We start from the raw sequence: 19,933 nt of genomic DNA, 5'->3' as shown, positions 1-19,933 counted from the left end.
TAACGGAGGAGGCAACCCTTTCAAGCCGTAGGCCTGAGTGATTAACTGTTTAATCCATCTCGAGATGGTGGATTTTGCAGCTGCCTGCCCCTTCTTGGGCCCATCCGGTAAAATGAACAACACATCTGTTTTCCGGATCTTCTCTGTAGCTTTAAGATAGGCCTTCATGGCCCTGACAATATCCAAGGTATGCAGCAACCCTTCCTTTCTGGAAGTAGGTTTAGGGAAGAAGGATGGTAATACCAAATCCTGGTTTAGATGAAAACTGGATATAACCTTTGGTAGGAAGGAAGGATGAGGGCGGAGAACGACCTTGTCCTTATGAAAAATAAGATATGGTTCCTTACAGGATAAGGCCGCCAGTTCCGATACTCTTCTTGCGGAAACTATGGCGACCAAAAATACTAACTTCCTTGTCAGTAAAACCAAAGGAATTTCAGCCAACGGCTCAAACGGTTGTTTCTGTAAACTTGACAGAACAAGATTTAAATCCCACGGACAAAGCGGGGATTTAACTGGAGGATTAATACGTAAGACCCCTTGAAGGAAGGTCTTAACTAGCGAGTGGGTGGCCAGCGGCCGCTGAAACCACACTGACAAAGCTGAAATCTGTCCTTTGATAGTGCTTAATGCCAGTCCTTTATCCACTCCTAGCTGGAGAAAACTTAATACTCTATCGATGGTAAACTTGCGAGAAAGCCATCGCTTGGACTCACACCAGCCTACATAGGCCTTCCAGACCCTGTAATAAATCACCCTAGAGACCGGTTTCCTGGCTCTGATTAGGGTAGAGATTACTTTCTGAGACAGACCTCTACCCCTGAGAATCAGGGATTCAGCCTCCAGGCCGTCAAATTTAGATGCCGTAAGGCAGGGTGGAGGATCGGACCTTGCGATAGCAGGTCTGGCCGTAGAGGAAGAGTCCAAGGGTCTCCCACTACCATCTTTAGGATTAGTGAGTACCATGCCCTTCTGGGCCATGCTGGAGCTACCAGGATGACTGGTATGTGCTCCACCCTGATCCTGCGCAGCAGGCGGGGTAGTAACTGGAGCGGGGGAAATGCATAAAGAAGTTTGAACTGATGCCAAGGGCAAACTAACGCCTCGGTTCCGCAGGCCCTGGGATCCCTTGTGCGGGACATGAACCTGTCTAGCTTCTTGTTCAGTCTCGATGCCATGATATCCACGTCCGGCACTCCCCATTTCTGGCAGAGTGTCTGAAAGACCTGTGGATGCAGAGACCACTCCCCCGGCAACAGAGTCTGGCGACTTAAGAAGTCCGCCTGTAGGTTGTCCACTCCGGGAATGAATATAGCCGATATGCAGGGCACATGGGCTTCTGCCCACAAGAAAATCAAGCTCACTTCTCTCTGAGCGGCTTGACTCTTGGTTCCCCCTTGGTGATTTATGTATGCCACCGCCGTGGCATTGTCCGATTGTATTCTCACCGGGAACCCCTGCAGTTTGGACGTCCAAGCCTTGAGGGCTAGTCGAGCAGCTCTGAGCTCCAAGATATTGATGGGCAACTGCTTCTCTGCTGCTGCCCAAGTGCCCTGGCGAGTGCAACCCTCCAACATTGCTCCCCAGCCAAACAGGCTGGCGTCTGTGGTTACTATCTTCCAGGTCACAGGACTGAAAGTCTTTCCCTTCAGGAGATTCTGAGGGTTTAACCACCAAGATAGACTTTGCCGCACTCTTGGTGAGAGTGGCAAAGGAATTTCTAAGGCCTGAGGCCTCTTGCTCCATGCTGACAGGATGGCTGCCTGCAGGATGCGAGTGTGGCTCTGAGCGTACGGAACCGCCTCGAATGTGGCCACCATCTTGCCTAGTAGTCGCATACATAGGCGAACAGTTGGCCTTTTCTTTCTTAGAACTATTTGTATTAGCTCTTTGATGGCCTTGACCTTTAATAGGGGTAGGAACACCTTTTGTTGTTCTGTATCCAATCTCATGCCGAGATATTCCAGCTGCCTTGTGGGCAGGAATGCTGACTTGTCTCGATTTAGGACCCAGCCGAACCTTTCGAGGTACTGAACTGTGAGGGCCACTGCTCGCTCCAGGCCAGGAGACGAGTGGTCTACAACCAAGAGGTCGTCCAGGTAAGCCAAGACCGTGACTCCTTGGGTCCTTAGATTGGCTAGGATTGGGGCTAGGACCTTCGTGAATACCCGGGGGGCCGTAGCCAACCCGAAAGGGAGCGCCATAAATTGGAAATGACGTTGAGCCACCGAGAAGCGTAGAAATACTTGATGTGGCTGAAAAATTGGCACATGAAGGTAAGCATCCTTTATGTCTATGGACGCCATAAAGTCGTCCTTCTGGAGCACGGCGACAGCTGACCGAATAGTTTCCATCCGGAATGAGCGGACCTTTAGGTACGCATTCACTCCCTTTAAGTCCAAAATTGGCCTGACATCGCCGTTGGGCTTTGGGATGATAAACAGGTTGGAGTAGAACCCCAATCCCTGTTCCCGGACTGGTACTTCTACTATCACTTTTTGGCATAGCAGATGATTCAATGCCGCTAACAATGCGGCTTTTTTCACAGGGTCGCTTGGTACTCTTGACTCCTGGTAATGAGGAGGAGGGATTTTTAGAAACTCTAGTCTGTAACCTGCGGCCACAGTAGACCGGACCCATTCGTCGGGGATGTTGGCTTCCCAAACCTCTGCAAAGAGGTGAAGCCTTCCCCCCACCCTCATGGGTGGGGGCGCCTCTTCATAAGGCAGACTTAGGGGCTGGCTTAGCTGGTTTGCGATACCAAGGTTTCTTGCCGCCAGAGGCCTGTCCCTGTGATTTGCTGTTAAAGTTTGATCGTACAGGAGGCCGTCGGTACTGCCTGGAATTTGAGGGCCCCGAAGCCGGGGAAAGCTGCCTTTTACATGTAGGCCCCCGAAACTTCTTTTTGACTGGTAAAAGCGTACTCTTACCACTCGAAATAGTCTGAATGTATTTATCCAGATCTTCTCCGAAGAGTCGCCCTCCATGGAAGGGAAAACCTGCCAAAAGCTTTTTGCACGGGGGCTCGGCCGCCCAGTTTTTTAACCATAAGAGTCTTCTCATATGCACTAAAAATAGTGATAAACGAGACGCTTGCTGAATAGAGTCCTTTATAGCATCCACCGCAAAGCATAGAGCTCTGGGTATATCAGATAGCTCCTCTGCCTGCTGGGCAGGGATGTCCTTAAGCATCTGTTTAGTCTGGTCCTTTAAAGCTTGACAGATTCCGATAGCAGCAACTGCTGGCTGTACCACTGCCCCTGCCGTAGCAAAGGAAGCTTTTAAAAGGGTCTCCAAACGTTTATCAACCGGGTCCTTAAACATTTGAATGTTTTCTACCGGGCAAGTTAGTGATTTATTCACACATGAGATGGCAGCATCCACCGCTGGGAGCGCCCATCTTTTGGCAAACTTCTCTTCCAACGGGTAGATAACAGAAAATTTTTTAGGCGGCAGAAAAATTCTGTCTGGTCGTACCCAATCCTGGAAAATTAATTCCTCCAAAAGAGGATGGACCGGAAAAACTGCGTTGTTCAAAGGCGCCCTTAAGGAGCCCAAAGAGGAAACTACCGGACCCCGGCGCTCCGGTAAAGGCAACTTAAATGCTGAGTGAACCATATCTGTCAAAGACTGGACCCACAGACTCTCCGCTTGGGAGGCTGAGAATGGTTCTTCAACAGTAGATTCCTCAATTTCTGAACCCTCTGGATTCTCGTCCAGTAGGTCCTCCTGAAACTCTAATTCCTCCGGCGAGAGAATTTCAGCATCTGAGGATACAAATTTAGGCGAAGGGGATCTAGTCCGTTTCTTGCCTGGTAAAGACTTAGCGAACATAGCCGCCAATCTTTCCTCTAGCCCACCCAAAGAGGCAGCTAGCATTTCCTCTGTGACAAACACAGGGTTGGGTGGATCTGGGCCAGCCGCCTCACCAGACCCCCCTATTGGCTCAACCAAGGCGGCCACAACTTGGCTACTAGGTGGGGAGAGTACCGGCATAGCCTGACTCATGTCCTCAGAATCCGAGGGGGAGCCCTTTTGTTTTTTGGCACCTTTTGCCCCTTTTGATCCTGAGCCTTTGGGAGCCATAGTACAATACCGAGGTACCCCTGCATGCAACAACTGACTGTTTGCAGCTAGGAATAGTTAAGAGGTTTAGGGAACAGCAGGATTACTAGTGTCCAAAAACCCCTGGTGAGGCCGAGTATGTTTATTCAAAAAACAAAGGAAAAAAAAAAAAAATCTCTTTTTTTTTTTTTTCTATGATATTATGTTCCTTTAAATAAAATGTGTATATATATATATATTCCTTTTTTTTTTTTTTTTTTTCAAAACATATGGCCCCACCAGATATCCTTTGCGGCCTCCAACCTGCTGCAAAGGGGAATTTTTGGCTGTAGAAAGAAAATAGGCCAAGCCTAGAATGTACTACCCCTTTCCTGCCACCGGGGGTCACCGGAGTGCCGCTCTGCGTCCCCTCTCCTCCAGCATCAGCTCAGACTGAGCCATGAATGCAGCCTGTCTGTTCTTAACAGACGCGAAGGCACGCCTCTTCCTGCGCTCCCTCCGCCCCCTCCTCCCGAACGGCGCGAAACCGTCTATTTTGGCGTGCCCGCGCACGCGCGCGCGCCTGTCAGGAAGGAGAGAGACACATGGAGACGCGCGCCAGGCGCTACAGAGGCAGGGAGAGAGGATCGAGCCGTCGGCTGCAGGGCGGCAAATTTGAACCCCCGGACAGGTAGGCAGCTAACAGAGACTCTTAAGGGCTCAGTTCTTTGCCCAGAAGAGATTCAAAGATGACCCTATCTGACCAGCAGGGCAGCAGGTGGCCAGCAAAGACTTACTTGGACAGGGGAACCAGAGATGGGGGGGGGAAATCAGACCATCCTGTCTACACACAGACATAGTGACCAAGGTGCCTATGCAGAGCATACTTAGGCTACCCCCCCTTTTGATCACCCCTGGGGAGCCCGCTGTCGAACCAAGTTCCGCAGGCTCCCCACTTACCTGCTCCATGCCGCAGGACGTTTGCAAGCAAACACAGTCCAATCTTCTCCCATCTCCGTGGGTAGTGTAGTAGACCATCAGGCACTGGGGTCCTAGAAGGAACCGCTGTCCTGGACCTATATAGCACCCCGGCAAGCAGGATACTTTCGGCTTTGGAAAAAAAGCACCAAGTCCTGGGCCCGGGGTCCAGCCCTCCAGAGAGGGCATTATAGGCAAAACCCCATGGATTTTGGGGCCCGGGTACTGTCCACTTCGGCACTGAGGCACTCTGGACAGATCCGGTTAGCCTGCCAAAATCCTAAGGATATGGAGGCAAGCTATTCCGTGACCAACACCTAAGACACTGGCGAAAAAACTGAGGTACTCCTCCTATGGGAGGGGGTTATATAGGGAGGGGCACTTCCTGTTTGAGATTGCCAGTGTCCATCACCTGAAGGTACTCCATATAACCCACATAGTAATGAATATGCCGCTCTGTGTCCCGTGATGTACGAGAAAGAAAACTGAAAAATTGGGCATGCAAAATTATTCAGCCCCCTTAAGTTAATACTTTGTAGCGCCACCTTTTGCTGCGATTACAGCTGTAAGTCACTTGGGGTATGTCTCTATCAGTTTTGCACATCGAGAGACTGAAATGTTTGCCCTCCTTGCAAAACCGCTCGAGCTCAGTGAGGTTGGATGGAGAGCGTTTGTGAACAGCAGTTTTCAGTTCTTTCCACAGATTCTCGATTGGATTCAGGTCTGGACTTTGACTTGGCCATTCTAACACCTGGATATGTTTATTTGTGAACCATTCCATTGTAGATTTTGCTTTATGTTTTGGATCATTGTCTTGTTGGAAGACAAATCTCCGTCCCAGTCTCAGGTCTTTTGCAGACTCCATCAGGTTTTCTTCCTGGTCCTGTATTTGGCTCCATCCATCTTCCCATCAATTTTAACCATCTTCCCTGTCCCTGCTGAAGAAAAGCAGGCCCAAACCATGATGCTGCCACCACCATGTTTCACAGTGGGGATGGTGTGTTCTGGGTGATGAGCTGTGTTGCTTTTACGCCAAACATAACGTTTTGCATTGTTGCCCAAAAGTTCAATTTTGGTTTCATCTGACCAGAGCACCTTCTTCCACATGTTTGGTGTGTCTCCCAGCTGGCTTGTGGCAAACTTTAAATGACACTTTTTATGGATATCTTTAAGAAATGGCTTTCTTCTTGCCACTCTTCCATAAAGGCCAGATTTGTGCAGTATACGACTGATTGTTGTCCTATGGACAGAGTCTCCCACCTCAGCTGTAGATCTCTGCAGTTCATCCAGAGTGATCATGGGCCTCTTGGCTGCATCTCTGATCAGTCTTCTCCTTGTATGAGCTGAAAGTTTAGAGGGACGGCCAGGTCTTCGTAGATTTGCAGTGGTCTGATACTCCTTCCATTTCAATATTATCGCTTGCACAGTGCTCCTTGGGATGTTTAAAGCTTGGGAAATCTTTTTGTATCCAAATCCGGCTTTAAACTTCTCCACAACAGTATCTCGGACCTGCCTGGTGTGTTCCTTGTTCTTCATGATGCTCTCTGCGCTTTAAACGGACCTCTGAGACTATCACAGTGCAGGTGCATTTATACGGAGACTTGATTACACACAGGTGGATTCTATTTATCATCATTAGTCATTTAGGTCAACATTGGATCATTCAGCGATCCTCACTGAACTTCTGGAGAGAGTTTGCTGCACTGAAAGTAAAGGGGCTAAATAATTTTGCACGCCCAATTTTTCAGTTTTTTATTTGTTAAAAAAGTTTGAAATATCCGATAAATTTCGTTCCACTTCATGATTTTGTCCCACTTGTTGTTGATTCTTCAAAAAAAATTACAGTTTTATATCTTTATGTTTCAAGCCTGAAATGTAGCAAAAGTTTGCAAAGTTCAAGGGGGCCGAATACTTTTGCAAGGCACTGTAGCTCAAGCTCTGTTAGATTGGATGGAGAGCGGCTTTGAACAGCAATTTTCAAGTCTTGTCACAGATTCTCAATTGGATTTAGGTCTGAACTTTGATTGGGCCATTTATGGGTGTTGTCCTGCTGGAAGGTGAACCTCCAGCCCAGTCTCAAGTCTTTTGCAGACTCTAACAGGTTTTCTTCTAAGATTGCCCTGCACTTGAAATTGCTGTAAATCTGAGGGGTAGATCTAAAACGAGGGGAAGTGTTGCTGATTTTATCATCCAATCATGTGCAAGCTAAAATGCTGTTTTTTTATTTTCCTTGCATGTCCCCCTCAGATCTACAGCAACTACACTTTCAAGTGCACTTTGCACTTGTAGTTTGCACTTGTAGTGCAATGTGGATTTGCCTTTCGTAAATAACCCCCATGGTGTTTTGTTTTTATGCCAAAAAAAAAAAATTTTGGTCTCATCTGACCAGAGAACCTTCTTCCACATGGCTTCCCACAAACTGCAAAGGGACTTCCTATGGCTTTCTTTCAACAATGTCTTTCTTGTTGCCACTCTTCCATAAAGGCCAGATTTGTTGAGTGCACGACTAATAGTTGTCCTGTGGACAGATTCTCCCACCTGAGCTGTGGATCTCTGCAGCTCCTCCAGGGTTACCATGGGCCTCTTGGCTGCTTCTCTGATTAATGCTTTCCTTGCCCGGCCTTTCAGTTTAGGTGGACGGCCATGTCTTGGTAGGTTTGCAGTTGTGCCATACTCTTTCTATTTTCAGATGATGGATTGAACAGTGCTCTGTGAGATGTTCAAAGCTTGAGATATTTTTTTACAACTTAACCCTGCTTTAAACGTCTCCACAACTTTATCCCTGACCTGTCTGGTGTGTTTCTTGGCTTTTATTAAGCTGTTTGTTCACTTTGGTTCTCTAACAAACCTACAGGGGCTTCACAGAGCAGCTGTATTTATACTAAGATTAAATTACACACAGGTGAACTCTATTTACTAATTAGGTGACTTCTAAAGGCAATTGGTTTCACTAGATTTTAGTTAGGGGTATCAGCGTAAAGGGGGCCGAATACAAATGCACGCAACACTTTTCATATAATTATTTGTGAAGAATTTTGAAAAACATTTATCATTTTCCTTCCACTTTACAATTATGTGCCACTTTGTGTTGATCTATAACATAAAATCCCAATAAAATTTACATTTTTGGTTGTAGCATGACAAAATGTGGAAAATTTCAAGGGGGTAGGAATACTTTTTCAAAGCACCGTAGTAACATATCTCAATGAATTCTCAAGGTGCTCATCAGATCTTTTGGTTCTACTCTTGCACTTAATCCTTGAAAATAGTTTCTCACAAATATAGATGCTGCCGAAAAATGATGACATGAATAAGGCGTGATTGTGAATGGTGGGATATTTTTGTTTGGGAAGTTAAAAAGAGGCCCTGTCAAATTTTTCTTTGAGTGTTGGCCAATGCCGCATACACACGATCGGAAAATTCTGACAAGAAGAGTTTGATGTGAGCATTTGGTCGGAAATTTCGACCGTGTGTAGGCCCCATTGGCCTTTTTCTGTCGGAAATTCTGGCAGCAAAAATTAGAGAGATGGTTCTCAATTTTTCCGACAAGAAAAGTTCTTGTTGGATATTCCGATCGTCTGTATGGAATTCTGACACACAAAAAAACACGCATTCTCGGAATCAATTCGATGCATGCTCGGAATCATTGAACTTAATTTTTCTCAGCTCGTTGTAGTGTTGTACGTCAGCGCGTTCTTGACGGTCGGAATTTTGTGTGACCGTGTGTGTGCAACACAAGTTTGAGCCAACATTCCGTTGGAAAAAAATCCACGGTTTTCATGTCGGAATTTCCGATCGTGTGTACGCGGCATTAAGTGTGAATGCATTTTTCCAAAAACTGTACAAAAAAAGGTTTACGACTTTGTGTTGGGCTGCATTCAAAGCCATCATAGGCTGCATGCGGCCCGTGGGTCACAGGTTGGACACCCCTTATCCACTTGATTAATCAGCAATGACATAAAATATTACACAGCAACCAAAAATCAAGTTTTTTTTAACCTTACCTACATTCAGATTTTAAAAGCTGAATTCCAATTCCAATGTTTTAAGTTACTATACATTACACTCCCCGTTCCAAGTCAATAAATAAAGCCGCTATTCTCAAGACCCGTCACTGATCATTTTTATTGTCACTGTTGCTATACTGTAGAATTGTAGCCGTGTTGGCTGATTCTGATACAAGTATAGTAGTGGAAAGGTGTCTCTTGAGTTATTTTAAATGGGAACATATCATCTGAAAGTACATGCACCTAGACACAGCGATCACCCAGGCTGTGCCTAGCTACTCTGTTAGTAGAAGCCCAAACAGATATTTATACCCTAGGATACAATAAAAGGAAGCTGTGTACCTTCAGGTAACTTTCTTGAATCATGCAGAGATCTGTAAAATAAAAGAAGAAATAAGTACCCATTTTTTCAGATATACAGTACGTCAATGTGATTCGCCAGTAGCCAATAAAAAACGTTTTTACAAATGGATAACTTGCCTATAATGACCAACAAGGCTTTATTTTTATTCTCTGGGAAGACTATCTAAGGAATCTGATATGTCATTTTGATAAGTCCTCTACTTCAGGTCCTATTTATCTTATTTACGTGTACTGTACATAAATTGCTCTAGTAATTCCTGTTGTAAAACCTTCAAAATAAGCAGCTGCAGCCCTCTAGTGGTTGGTGTTATGCATAACCTCACATGCATGAAAAATCATAACATTTGAAGTATGTCTAAACCCCAAACTTTCTTTTTTTAATTTTAGAGAAAGGGAGGGATAAAATCACTTAGGTGGATTCATAAAGACCGCTGCATCTTTAAGGCGGCGTAACGTAGCGTATTTACGCTACGCCGCCTTAAGTTAGATAGGCAAGTACTGTATTCACAAAGTACTTGCCTCCTAACTTACGGCGGCGTAGCGTAAATGTGGCCGGCGTAAGCGCGCCTAATTCAAATTAGGCTGAGGGGGCGTGTTTTATGTTAATGGGGGGTGACCTGACGTGATTGACGGTTTTTACGAACGGCGCATGCGCCGTCCGTGTACATATCCCAGTGTGCATTGTGGCAAAGTACGCCGCAAGGACGTATTGGTTTCGACGTGGACCTAAATTACGTCCAGCCCATATCACGGACGACTTACGCAAACGACGTCAAATTTTCAAATTTTGACACGGGAACGACGGCCATACTTAACATTGGCTACGCCACCTAGGGGGCATGTTTATCTTTAGGCGGCGTATCTCTTACGTAAACGGTGTATCTTTACTGCGACGGGCGGACGTACGTTCGTGAATAGGCGTATCTATGTATTTACATATTCTACGCCGAACTCAACGGAAGCGCCACCTAGCGGCCAGCCTAAATATTGCACCCTAAGATACGACGGCGCAAGCCATCGTATCTTAGATAGGTTTAAGTGTATCTCAGTTTGAGAATACACTTAAACTTAGGACGGTGCAGATTCCGAGTTAGGTCGGCGTATCTACTGATACGCCGGCCTAACTCTCTCTGAATCCACCTAACTGTCTGTATTTTTATTTTTTTTGCCATCTGTGTCTTATGAGAGAGCTTTCCCTTCACTTCTTGTCTTGTAGACTGGCTCTTACAGCAGTCACATGCGTGGAAGCCCATCCTGCTGGCTCCCGATCAGAAGCCTTGACTGAGTGCTGTTGGCAACAGCTCATTCAGGGCGCTGGGAGCACCTTCCCAGCAAATAACTTCCTGCCACCATGAACGCATATGTTCAGCGTCTGGGAGTTGAAGTGGCTATAAACCCATATGGAAAAAAAACCCCTGCAAGACAAAGGCATAATGAGCTAGTATGCATCACATACTAGCTCATTATCAAATACTTACCTTAGATCGAAGCTGTTGCAGCGGTCCCCGTATATAGCTGTGACCGGCGACATGTCTCCCAGAGTTATTTACGGGTTTGCAGGCTCCAGTGATGTGATTGGCTGGAGCCGCAAAGACGTCACTCCCTCGCATGCACACGGTACAGGCCCTTTAGAAATGGCACGATTTAGACGTTTCTTCAGTGCGCATGCGCCGATGAAGTCGGTGCAAGTGTATATGGTAAATAAACTGTGCAGATTTAGGAGATATTTACAGTACCTACAGGTAAGCCTTATTATAGGCTTACCTGTAGGTACAAGTGGTGTAACTAGGTCATTGGTCATTTTTAATTACATGTAAGCCTATAATAAGGCTTACCAGTAGGTAAAATAAATATCTCCTAAATGTGCACCGTTTAGGAGATATTCACCCTGCATGCAGCCAGTGACATCACTGGCGCACGCTCCCTGAAGGTCCGGCATACTTTGCTGGAACTTCAAAGTTTCCTGCCAGAACCGAGGGCATGCGCAGGAGTGACGTCATCACGGCACTGGCCAATCACATAGCCGGAGCTTGCGAACCCGGAAGACAAGCAGGGAAACATGTCAGCCCTCTCAGTGGTGACATTACAGCATGGAGGGTTTTGTTCCAAGGTGAGTATTTCATAATGTGCTAGTGTGCAATGCATACTAGCACATCATCCCTTTTCTAAACCTGCAGTTAACAACCGCTTTAGAGCACACTTTTTTCTGCTGCCAACATGCATTGTTTAGTCGGCAGGGGGATAAAATTTTCATTTTTTTGGCTATATATTTTCTGAATGCAGAGGCCCTTGAGAATAAAAAGATGGTAGTTGCAAATTGTTTATGTTGCACAATATCTGAGCAACTGTTTGTCACATCTGTATTTTCTGGAAAAAATTACACAAATATGAATCATAGTACAGACTAATACAATTCCCAACTTTTTTGTACAATTAAAAGGAAAAGTAGTGTTGAGTAAATGGATACCAAATGCGTCAAACCTTAAAACTGCATGTGCCTAGAAATGCAGAAAAATTGCGGTGATTAAAATCTACAGTAGGTGATGCTTTAAATGTCATTGCAGCTGTGACAGCTAATCACAGTGGTCATATGATACAGAAGCTACACCGCCTCTCCAGAATTAAAGCCCACTTAACGGGTAAAGGGTGAAGGTGCTGTTAAGGGACTACCATCTTTGTAAAAAATGAAAAAACTTCTCCAGAGATGAAGTGGTTAAAAACAGTTCTAAAATATACACCATTGCCAAAGTGGTGTTAATACTATAGGTCTATAGGAGTAAATGCATTCAAACCTGGCGCACCACCACCAATGCAAGAAATGTAAAAATTGGATTGCACCACTTTTAGTAATTTGTTGCAGGAATCACTATTTATACATCATTCACAGGGCCTAACAGCTAGCATTCAGGTACATTTAGATGCGTGTAGGCGCGCCAGGCTTTTCTTCTGATGAAACTCACTTCCTTTGAAAGCACAAGCTGGGATTTTTTTCTGCCTCTAAATGCCTTTCCATGTTAGCCTATGGGGCAGATCCACAAAGATCTGCCCCGGCGCATCGTATCTGAGATACGCTACGCCGCCGTACCTTACCTGGCTTTGGTTCGAATCCATGAAGATTTTGCGCCGTAAGTTACGGCGGCGTAGTGTATCTCAAGTGGCGTAAGAGTGCGGAATTCAAATTGGGCGGGTAGGGGGCGTGTTTCATTTAAATGAAGCGCGTCCCCGCGCCGATTGAACTGCGCATGCGCCGTCCCTAAATTTACCGCCGTGCATTGCGCTAAATGACGTCGCAAGGACGTCATTGGTTTTGACCTGGACGTAAATTACGTCCATCCCGATTCACGAACGACTTATGCAAAAAAAAAAAATTCAAATGAAACGCGGGAACGACGGCCATACTTAACATGGCAAGTCTAACTATACGCCTCAAAACAGCAGCTTTAACTATACGCCGGAAAAAGCCGACTAGAGATGACATAAGAGAATGCGACGGCCGCGCGTACGTTCGTGGATCGTCGGAAATAGCTAATTTGCATACTCGACGCGGAAAACGACGAGAACTCCACCCAGCGGAAGTATTGCATCTAAGATCCGAAGGCGTACGAAGCTGTACGCCTGTCGGATCTAACCCAGGTGCCATCGTATCTTGGTTTGAGGATTCAAACCGAAGATACGATGCGGGAAATTTGAAAGTACGCCGGCGTATCAGTAGATACGCCGGCGTACTCTCTCTGTGGATCTGCCCCTATGTGTCCAATTTTATCAAGGGGTCACGGCAGTAGAAAGGTTGAGAATCACTGCTCTAGAATATAATTTATTTTGTGGCACTAACCCTTTATCATAACGCTATACTGTGGTCTCATTAACATAAGTGGCACATACCTGTATTAAAGGGGTAGTAAAGTTTCACATAAAAAAAACAACTTCCTCCTTCAAATTAAGGGCATAATATGCTAGTATACACTGCATATGAGCACATTATAAAAGACTTACTCGTTAAGTGGACCCCTCCAGTCTAGCGCTATTACCGCTGCCAGGGCTTCCATTTTCACCCAGCCCTCCTTTGAGGTTCACACACTCCATTCGTATAAATGGCCAGGCCCTGATGAAGCCAATCCTGCACATGCACAAGGGAGCCATGATCGTGGCTCAGTGTTCTCAATGGACGGCACACTCAAGTGTGCCGTTCATTAAGAGTGCAGTGCGCATGCACCAGTGACACCACCAGTAACTACAAATGTAACGGTGCACATTTAGTAGATATTCACTGTACATACGGGGAAGCATTATTATAAATGGAAAAGCGGAGTTTACTACCACTTTGATGTACTGCGTGTTATAAAAAATATAAGTACATTTATGATAAAGATCAAAAGTTCCCTGAACATTCCTTCACATATTGAGTAAAACTATTTTTGTGAATGAAAACATTTTATCAATGAAAAGCAAGCTGAGACATGGAGAAAAATTCCAGAACCTCTGACACCAAGGAAGCTACGTGATCTCTGGAGATCCATATGACTGAAGGCTAAAGTGGCAGTCAGCCCATCAGATAGCAATCCCATTATGCAATCTTCCAACCTTGTGACTGTATAGTGAGATCATGGCGAGAGGTGTGTCCTGTAATCGGACCAGTTGGATGAGATACTGCTGATTAGAAAAGTAACTTTCCACTAAATATAAACGGCTGTTAGAGCAAAACTGAAAATGTGTTTATAAAGGCAAACTAAAAGTTAATTTTCACAAATATGAAGGGAATATCTCTGCTGAGACTAAGTCCCGGCCATAGACGAAGCAAATTTCTTGGAGGGTTGCAGGATCAACTTGGGTACATTCAGCCTGCCCATATATGATTTGAATCTCAGTCACTTCCTGCTCTTCCAGTCGAGATTCGAACTGTCTATGGCCGGCTTAAATGGGTTGTAAAGGATCAAATTATATATTTTTTAAATAACAAACATGTTATACTTACCTCCACTCTGCAGCTCGTTTTGCACAGTGTGGCCCCGATCCTGGTCTTCTGGGGTCCCTCGGCAGCTGTCTCGGCTCCTCCCTGCATCAGCTAACCCCCTTTATGGGAAGCTCTCTCCCAAGGGGGTTAGCTTGCGGGCCCGCTCCTGTGATACAGCCGATGGCTATAGCTGCCGACTGTATCACTCAGCTCCGCCCCTGGTGTGCCGTGTCATTGGTTTGATTGACAGCAGCGGGAGCCAATGGCTGCGCTGCTATCAATCATCCAATGAATGAGCCGAAAAGTCCCGGTCGAGAAGCCTGCTCGTTCACGACGCGGGACTTTCGAGGGCTCAGGTAAGTAAACGGGGGGGCTGGGGGGCCGGCAAACATCAGATGTTTTTTCACCTTAATGCACAGAATGCATTGAGGTGAAAAAACATGAACCTTTACAACCCCTTTAATAAACATGCATGCAACTAATTTGGCTTCATGATAAAGACAGTTTAATTAAAACTGTAACTTCTCGCCCACGTTTTGGTTAGAACTGGGCAGTGTAGGTCCTCTGCAGGTTTTACTGTTGGCTGTGTCCCTATTGATGAGATTTCCCCTCAATTGACGTCCCATCAGAACCAGGGCACTAATGCACAATGACTTTTCTTCATGTATTGTTATGGAGAATACACCAAGAGGCCCATGAAATTGTCACCAGCCCCTAGTGGATTATCATGCATGTATGAAAAATAGATTCCAGCGATAGGGAAATAGTATGTTAAAGTAACGCTAAACTCATATTGTTTATAAAATAAAAAAATGCTATACATTTAAAAATAAGTAACATGTGCCTTCTATCTCTCTTCATAGTTTTATCTCTCAAATGCAAGCTTAGGCCAGTGACTCAAAAAATATTCACGCAACTAAACTGGCATGATGGCAAAGCAGCAAGTCAGCAATGGCTGCCCAGGTATTTCTCCCTGCAAATTATCTTGTAAATTGAAAGCCACTACTCCCATCTTTAAAAATATTTGAAGCTGGGGTATGGGCATCTTTAACATTTCACAAGCTCCATTATTTTACAATCTCCTGGTGGACCTTAAGCATCTCTCATTTTCTCCTTTATTAACGTAGCTCCAGTTTGGCATAATGCAAAGTCAGATTGTGGTGGTGTAGTTGAAATCTCAGGTGGCACTTCCCCATGCTGGCATTGCAGAGAAATGTAAAGTTAGAAAGTGTGATCACACCGTGCACCAAGCAACTCAACACTAAATGGCTTTTGGGAGAATTTAACTTCTGCGTTTACTGTACCTAATATAAAAAATATATAATTTTACATACCGTATTTTCCGGCGTATAAGACGACTTTTTGGATACAAAAAAATGCATCCAAAGTCGGGGGTCGTCTTATACGCCGGTGACAGTCTCCGTCTGCTGCGAGCGTCCATGATTTAAAAGACGCTCCTTCTCCTCAGCGTGTCCTGTGATAGGCGGAACACAAATCTTCCCAGCAGCGCCTCTGTTCCTCCTATCACAGATGCCTTCTCATCCTTGGACAAGAGGACGTCCGTGATAGGCGGAACACAGAACAGAGGCGCAACTGGGAAAATTTGTGTTTCCGCCTATCACAGGACAGTCTGAGGAGAAGGCGCGGCTTTCAAATCATGGACGCTCGCAGCACGGAGACTGTCACCGGCCTGGAAGTCAAATCAGCAAAACGTGAGTGATGGCACAGTGGGGGAAAGTGATGGCACAGTGGGGGGAAAGTGATGGCACAGTGGGGGAAAAGTGATGGCACAGTGGGGGAAAAGTGATGGCACAGTGGGGGAAAAGTGATGGCACAGTGGGGGCAAGTGATGTAATGGCACAGTGAGGCATGTAATGTAATGGCACAGTGAGATTTGAAAAAAGCCTGTTTCTGTCAGCGGTTCTGGCTACCCCTCAGCTTCCAGAAAGACTAGTAGGAAGGGGGTAGTCTTATATGACGAGTATATCCCAAAACCAACATTTTTCCTGGAAAATTAGGGGGTCGTCTTATACGCCCAGTCGTCTTAGGCCTCGTACACAAGACCGAACATGTCTGCTGAAACTGTTCCGCGGACCAGTTTCCGCAGACATGTCCGACCGTGTGTACGGCCTAGCGGACCGGATTCCTGGTCTAGCGGACAGGTTTCCAGCGGACAAATGTTTCTTAGCATGCTAAGAAACTTGTTCGGTGGAAACCTGTCCGTCGGACATGTCCGATGGTTAGTACAACTCATTGGACATGTCCGCTGGCCCGAAATCCCACGCATGTGTCAAAGTGATTCGACGCATGCGTGGAAGCATTAAACTTCCTGGTTTGCGCACGTCGCCGCGTCATCGTCGCCGCCACGTCACCGCGTTTTTTGTCCGCGGGGAATTTGGTCTGAAGGTGTGTACACACATCAGACCAAAACCTCCCAGCAGACATGTCCGATGAAAACGGTCTGCGGACCGTTTTCATCGGACATGTCTGCTCGTCTGTACAAGGCCTTATACGCCGGCAAATACGGTATATCAAGTTGCTCCTGCTTCATATGGTGAATTTGTTAAAAATAACATTATAAATGACCTAAATGAAAACGAGTGAAAAGATCAGTGAGTAAAACAACACGTCCTGCTGTTGTGCATAGTCTATAGTCTGAGAAATTGTACATTCAATTGGTAATCAGGTTAGCTACTTCTATTTTGCTCTCGTGTTTCCTTGAAGTTAAACATTGACGTGGCTTGTGATTCCAACTTGGCAGAGAAGTTCGAAAGTCAACGCCTTCTGTCTGGCTATGGGACCCAATCCAACTAGAGTAAAGGTTTCTACTTTACATAAGCTGGTTTAGCTAGTACTGCAGTAGTCACAGGATTATTTAAAGGAGAAGTCCAGCCTGAGCTCGTTTGGCTGGGATCCTCTTATGGATCACAGGAGTGCAATTAGTTTTGCACTCTTGTGACCCGTTTTCAGTAGAGAGTGGTCTGAAGTCCGCTCTCTGCTGACGTCGTCACAGAAATCAGTCCAGGCGCTGTGTCATCACGACAATAAATCCTGAATCCGCCAGGTGCCTGGATTGGTACCTGTCTCAGTCTCTCAGCGAGCCACTGAGAGGCTGAGACGGCCACCGAGAGGCTGAGACGGCCACCGAGAGGCTGAGACGGCCACTCCTCACCCCTCCACAGCTCAACACTCCAATGAGCGTGAGGGGCAGAGCGGGGAGCTGAGAGAAATGAGCCATCGGTGGTGTTCGATCGCTCGGTTCTCAGTGCAGAGACGCTGGGGGGGACAGATGCAGCATCAGACCGATGCTGCATCCACCTAGGTAAGTATGAAACTGAAAAAAAAAAGACATTCTTCTCTTTTAATTACCAAATTTCCACACGTCAACTGGTCAGCCAAAAGTATTTAATTTTCATTTGCCTTCATATCAAAAACAGGGTGGTAATCAGTGGATTTTGATAAAGTGGGTCTATTCTATCTATCTTTCTTGTAAACTGTAAGCAAATGCACTATATTACCATAAGTATTGGGACGCCTGCCTTTACACGCAGGTGAACTTTAATGGCATCCCAGTCTTAATCAGTAGGGTTCAATATTGAGTTGTCCCTCCCTATAACAGCTTCAACTCTTCTGGGAAGGTTGTCCACAAGGTTTAGGAATGTGTCTATGGGAAATGTTGACCATTCTTCCAAAAGCGCATTTGTGAGGTCAGGCACTGATGTTGGATGAGAAGGCCTGGCTCGCAGTCTCTGCTCTAATTAATCCCAAAAAGTGTTCTATCGGGTTGAGATCAGTCAAGTTCCTCAACCCCAACTCGCTCATCCATGTCTTTATGGACCTTGCTTTGTGCACTGGTCCAAATCATTTGGTGTGGGGTTGTTTTTCAGGGGTTGGGCTTGGCCCCTTAATTCCAGCAAAGGTAACTCTTTTTATTTTTATAAAGTGTATTTTGTGCGTGTACTCGAGAGAGGAGCCAGACTGCAGGAGTTGGGAGTAGGCAGGCCTCCCCCAGAGGCAATCTGCCACCTTTCTCCATGCCCCGGGTGGCAATGGTGGGTGTGTGAGGGGGTCCTCCCACACAGCCCGCCCTACCTGCTCCGCTTTGAAGCCCAATGGGGCAGAGGGGCTCCCTATAAGGGAGTGAGAGGATCTGCCCGCTCAACCAGCCCCGTTAGTCCTTCGCCCCTCCTTTTTAGAGACCGCGTGGTCAAAGTGCATGCATGTTAACCCAAATTCGAGAGCGTGTAAGTGTGGTGGTTTTTGTGGGAGGGAGGTGGATGTACTAAGCGCAGGCTTACCTCGCATAGCACACCCACCGGGAGCTAGGCTAAGACTACCAAACTCAATTCACATGTAGCCGAGACCGGGATCCGAACCCCTAGCTACAGAGGTAACTCTTAAGGCGTCAGCATACCAAGACATTTTGGACAATTTCATGCTCCAAACTTTGTGGGAACAGTTTGGGGATGACCCCTTTCTGTTCCAACATGACTGCACACCAGGCACAAAGTAAGGTCCATAAAGACATGGATGAGCGAGTTTGGGGTGGAGGAACTTGACTGGCCTGGACAGAGTCCCGATAAAACACCTTTGGGATGAATAAGAGCGGAGATTGCGAGCTCACAAATGCGTTTCTGGAAGAATGGTCAAACATTCCCATAGACACACATCAAAATAATTTTTAGTAATAATTATGACATTCTATTACTACTAATAATAATGGCCACAAAAGAAGCACGTACAGTAAAAATGATAGTGTTGCTTTACATTTGTGGCCAGTGGAGAAGGGCCCTCTTACATTAGTAAACAGTGAAAAATGTCCACCTTTACATTGTTGGTTACTGAAGAAATACCCTTTTACATTGTCATCAAAAAAAATGCCTTCTTACATTGGCCAGTAGAGAAGAGCCTTCTGTTACATCTGTGATCAGTGGAAAAGATGCCTCTTTACACTGGTGGTCAGTGGGAAAGTGGCTCTCTTACAGTGGTTAGAGTAGTGCTCCTTGACAATGGCGGTAATTGTAGAAGGGCTTCCATTAAATTGGTGATCTGTCTGCTTTCTTTGGTGGTCGGTGGAAGAAGAGCCTCCTTAAATTGATGGCCAGTGAAAAGAATGCTCTGAATGCTAAGAATCAATAGCAACCAATGTAGGAACCTTCCACAGTATTTACTTATGTTGCAGTTTAGCATGAAGTGGACATAGACATGTAGATTGACCATAATGCCACGTACACGTTTTTCATGATGAGAAAAAATTCAATTTTTTTAAATTGGTCGTGAATGCAATGCAGGCTTGAGAGGAATCACGTTGAGAATTTTTTTTTTTTTTTAATGACACGAATAACGGTCGTGGGTACGCGGCATTAGGAACAATGGGCCAGATCCACAAATATTGGGCGTAACTTAACTTTTCCCATTTAAGTTACACTGCCGCAAATTGGCCAAGTTAGTGCCCGATCCACAAAGCACTTACCTTGAAATTTGCGGCGGTGTAACTTAAATGTGTCCGGCGCAAGGCGTGCCGAATCTAATGGGGCGAGTCCCATTTAAATTAGGCGCGCTCCCGCTCCGACGTCATTTTCTTACACGG

At 45.8% G+C, this 19,933-nt stretch overlaps 1 protein-coding gene across 1 annotated transcript in view; it reads right to left on the bottom strand.

The window, feature by feature from the left end:
* The window catches only part of PIGL (phosphatidylinositol glycan anchor biosynthesis class L), a 231,771-nt gene that overhangs the window by 17,639 nt on the left and 194,199 nt on the right, over positions 1-19,933 (bottom strand). Inside the window, exon 5 of the mRNA XM_040338623.1 lies at positions 9,372-9,403. Within this exon, the coding sequence (XP_040194557.1) occupies positions 9,372-9,403 (32 nt within the window). The remainder of the gene's footprint in view (positions 1-9,371; positions 9,404-19,933) is intronic.

The sequence above is a fragment of the Rana temporaria genome, chromosome 2 (genome assembly GCF_905171775.1).
Source record: "Rana temporaria chromosome 2, aRanTem1.1, whole genome shotgun sequence".
In the NCBI taxonomy this organism is placed as follows: Eukaryota; Metazoa; Chordata; class Amphibia; order Anura; family Ranidae; genus Rana; species Rana temporaria.
This window is presented reverse-complemented; position numbering and strand designations above follow the sequence as displayed.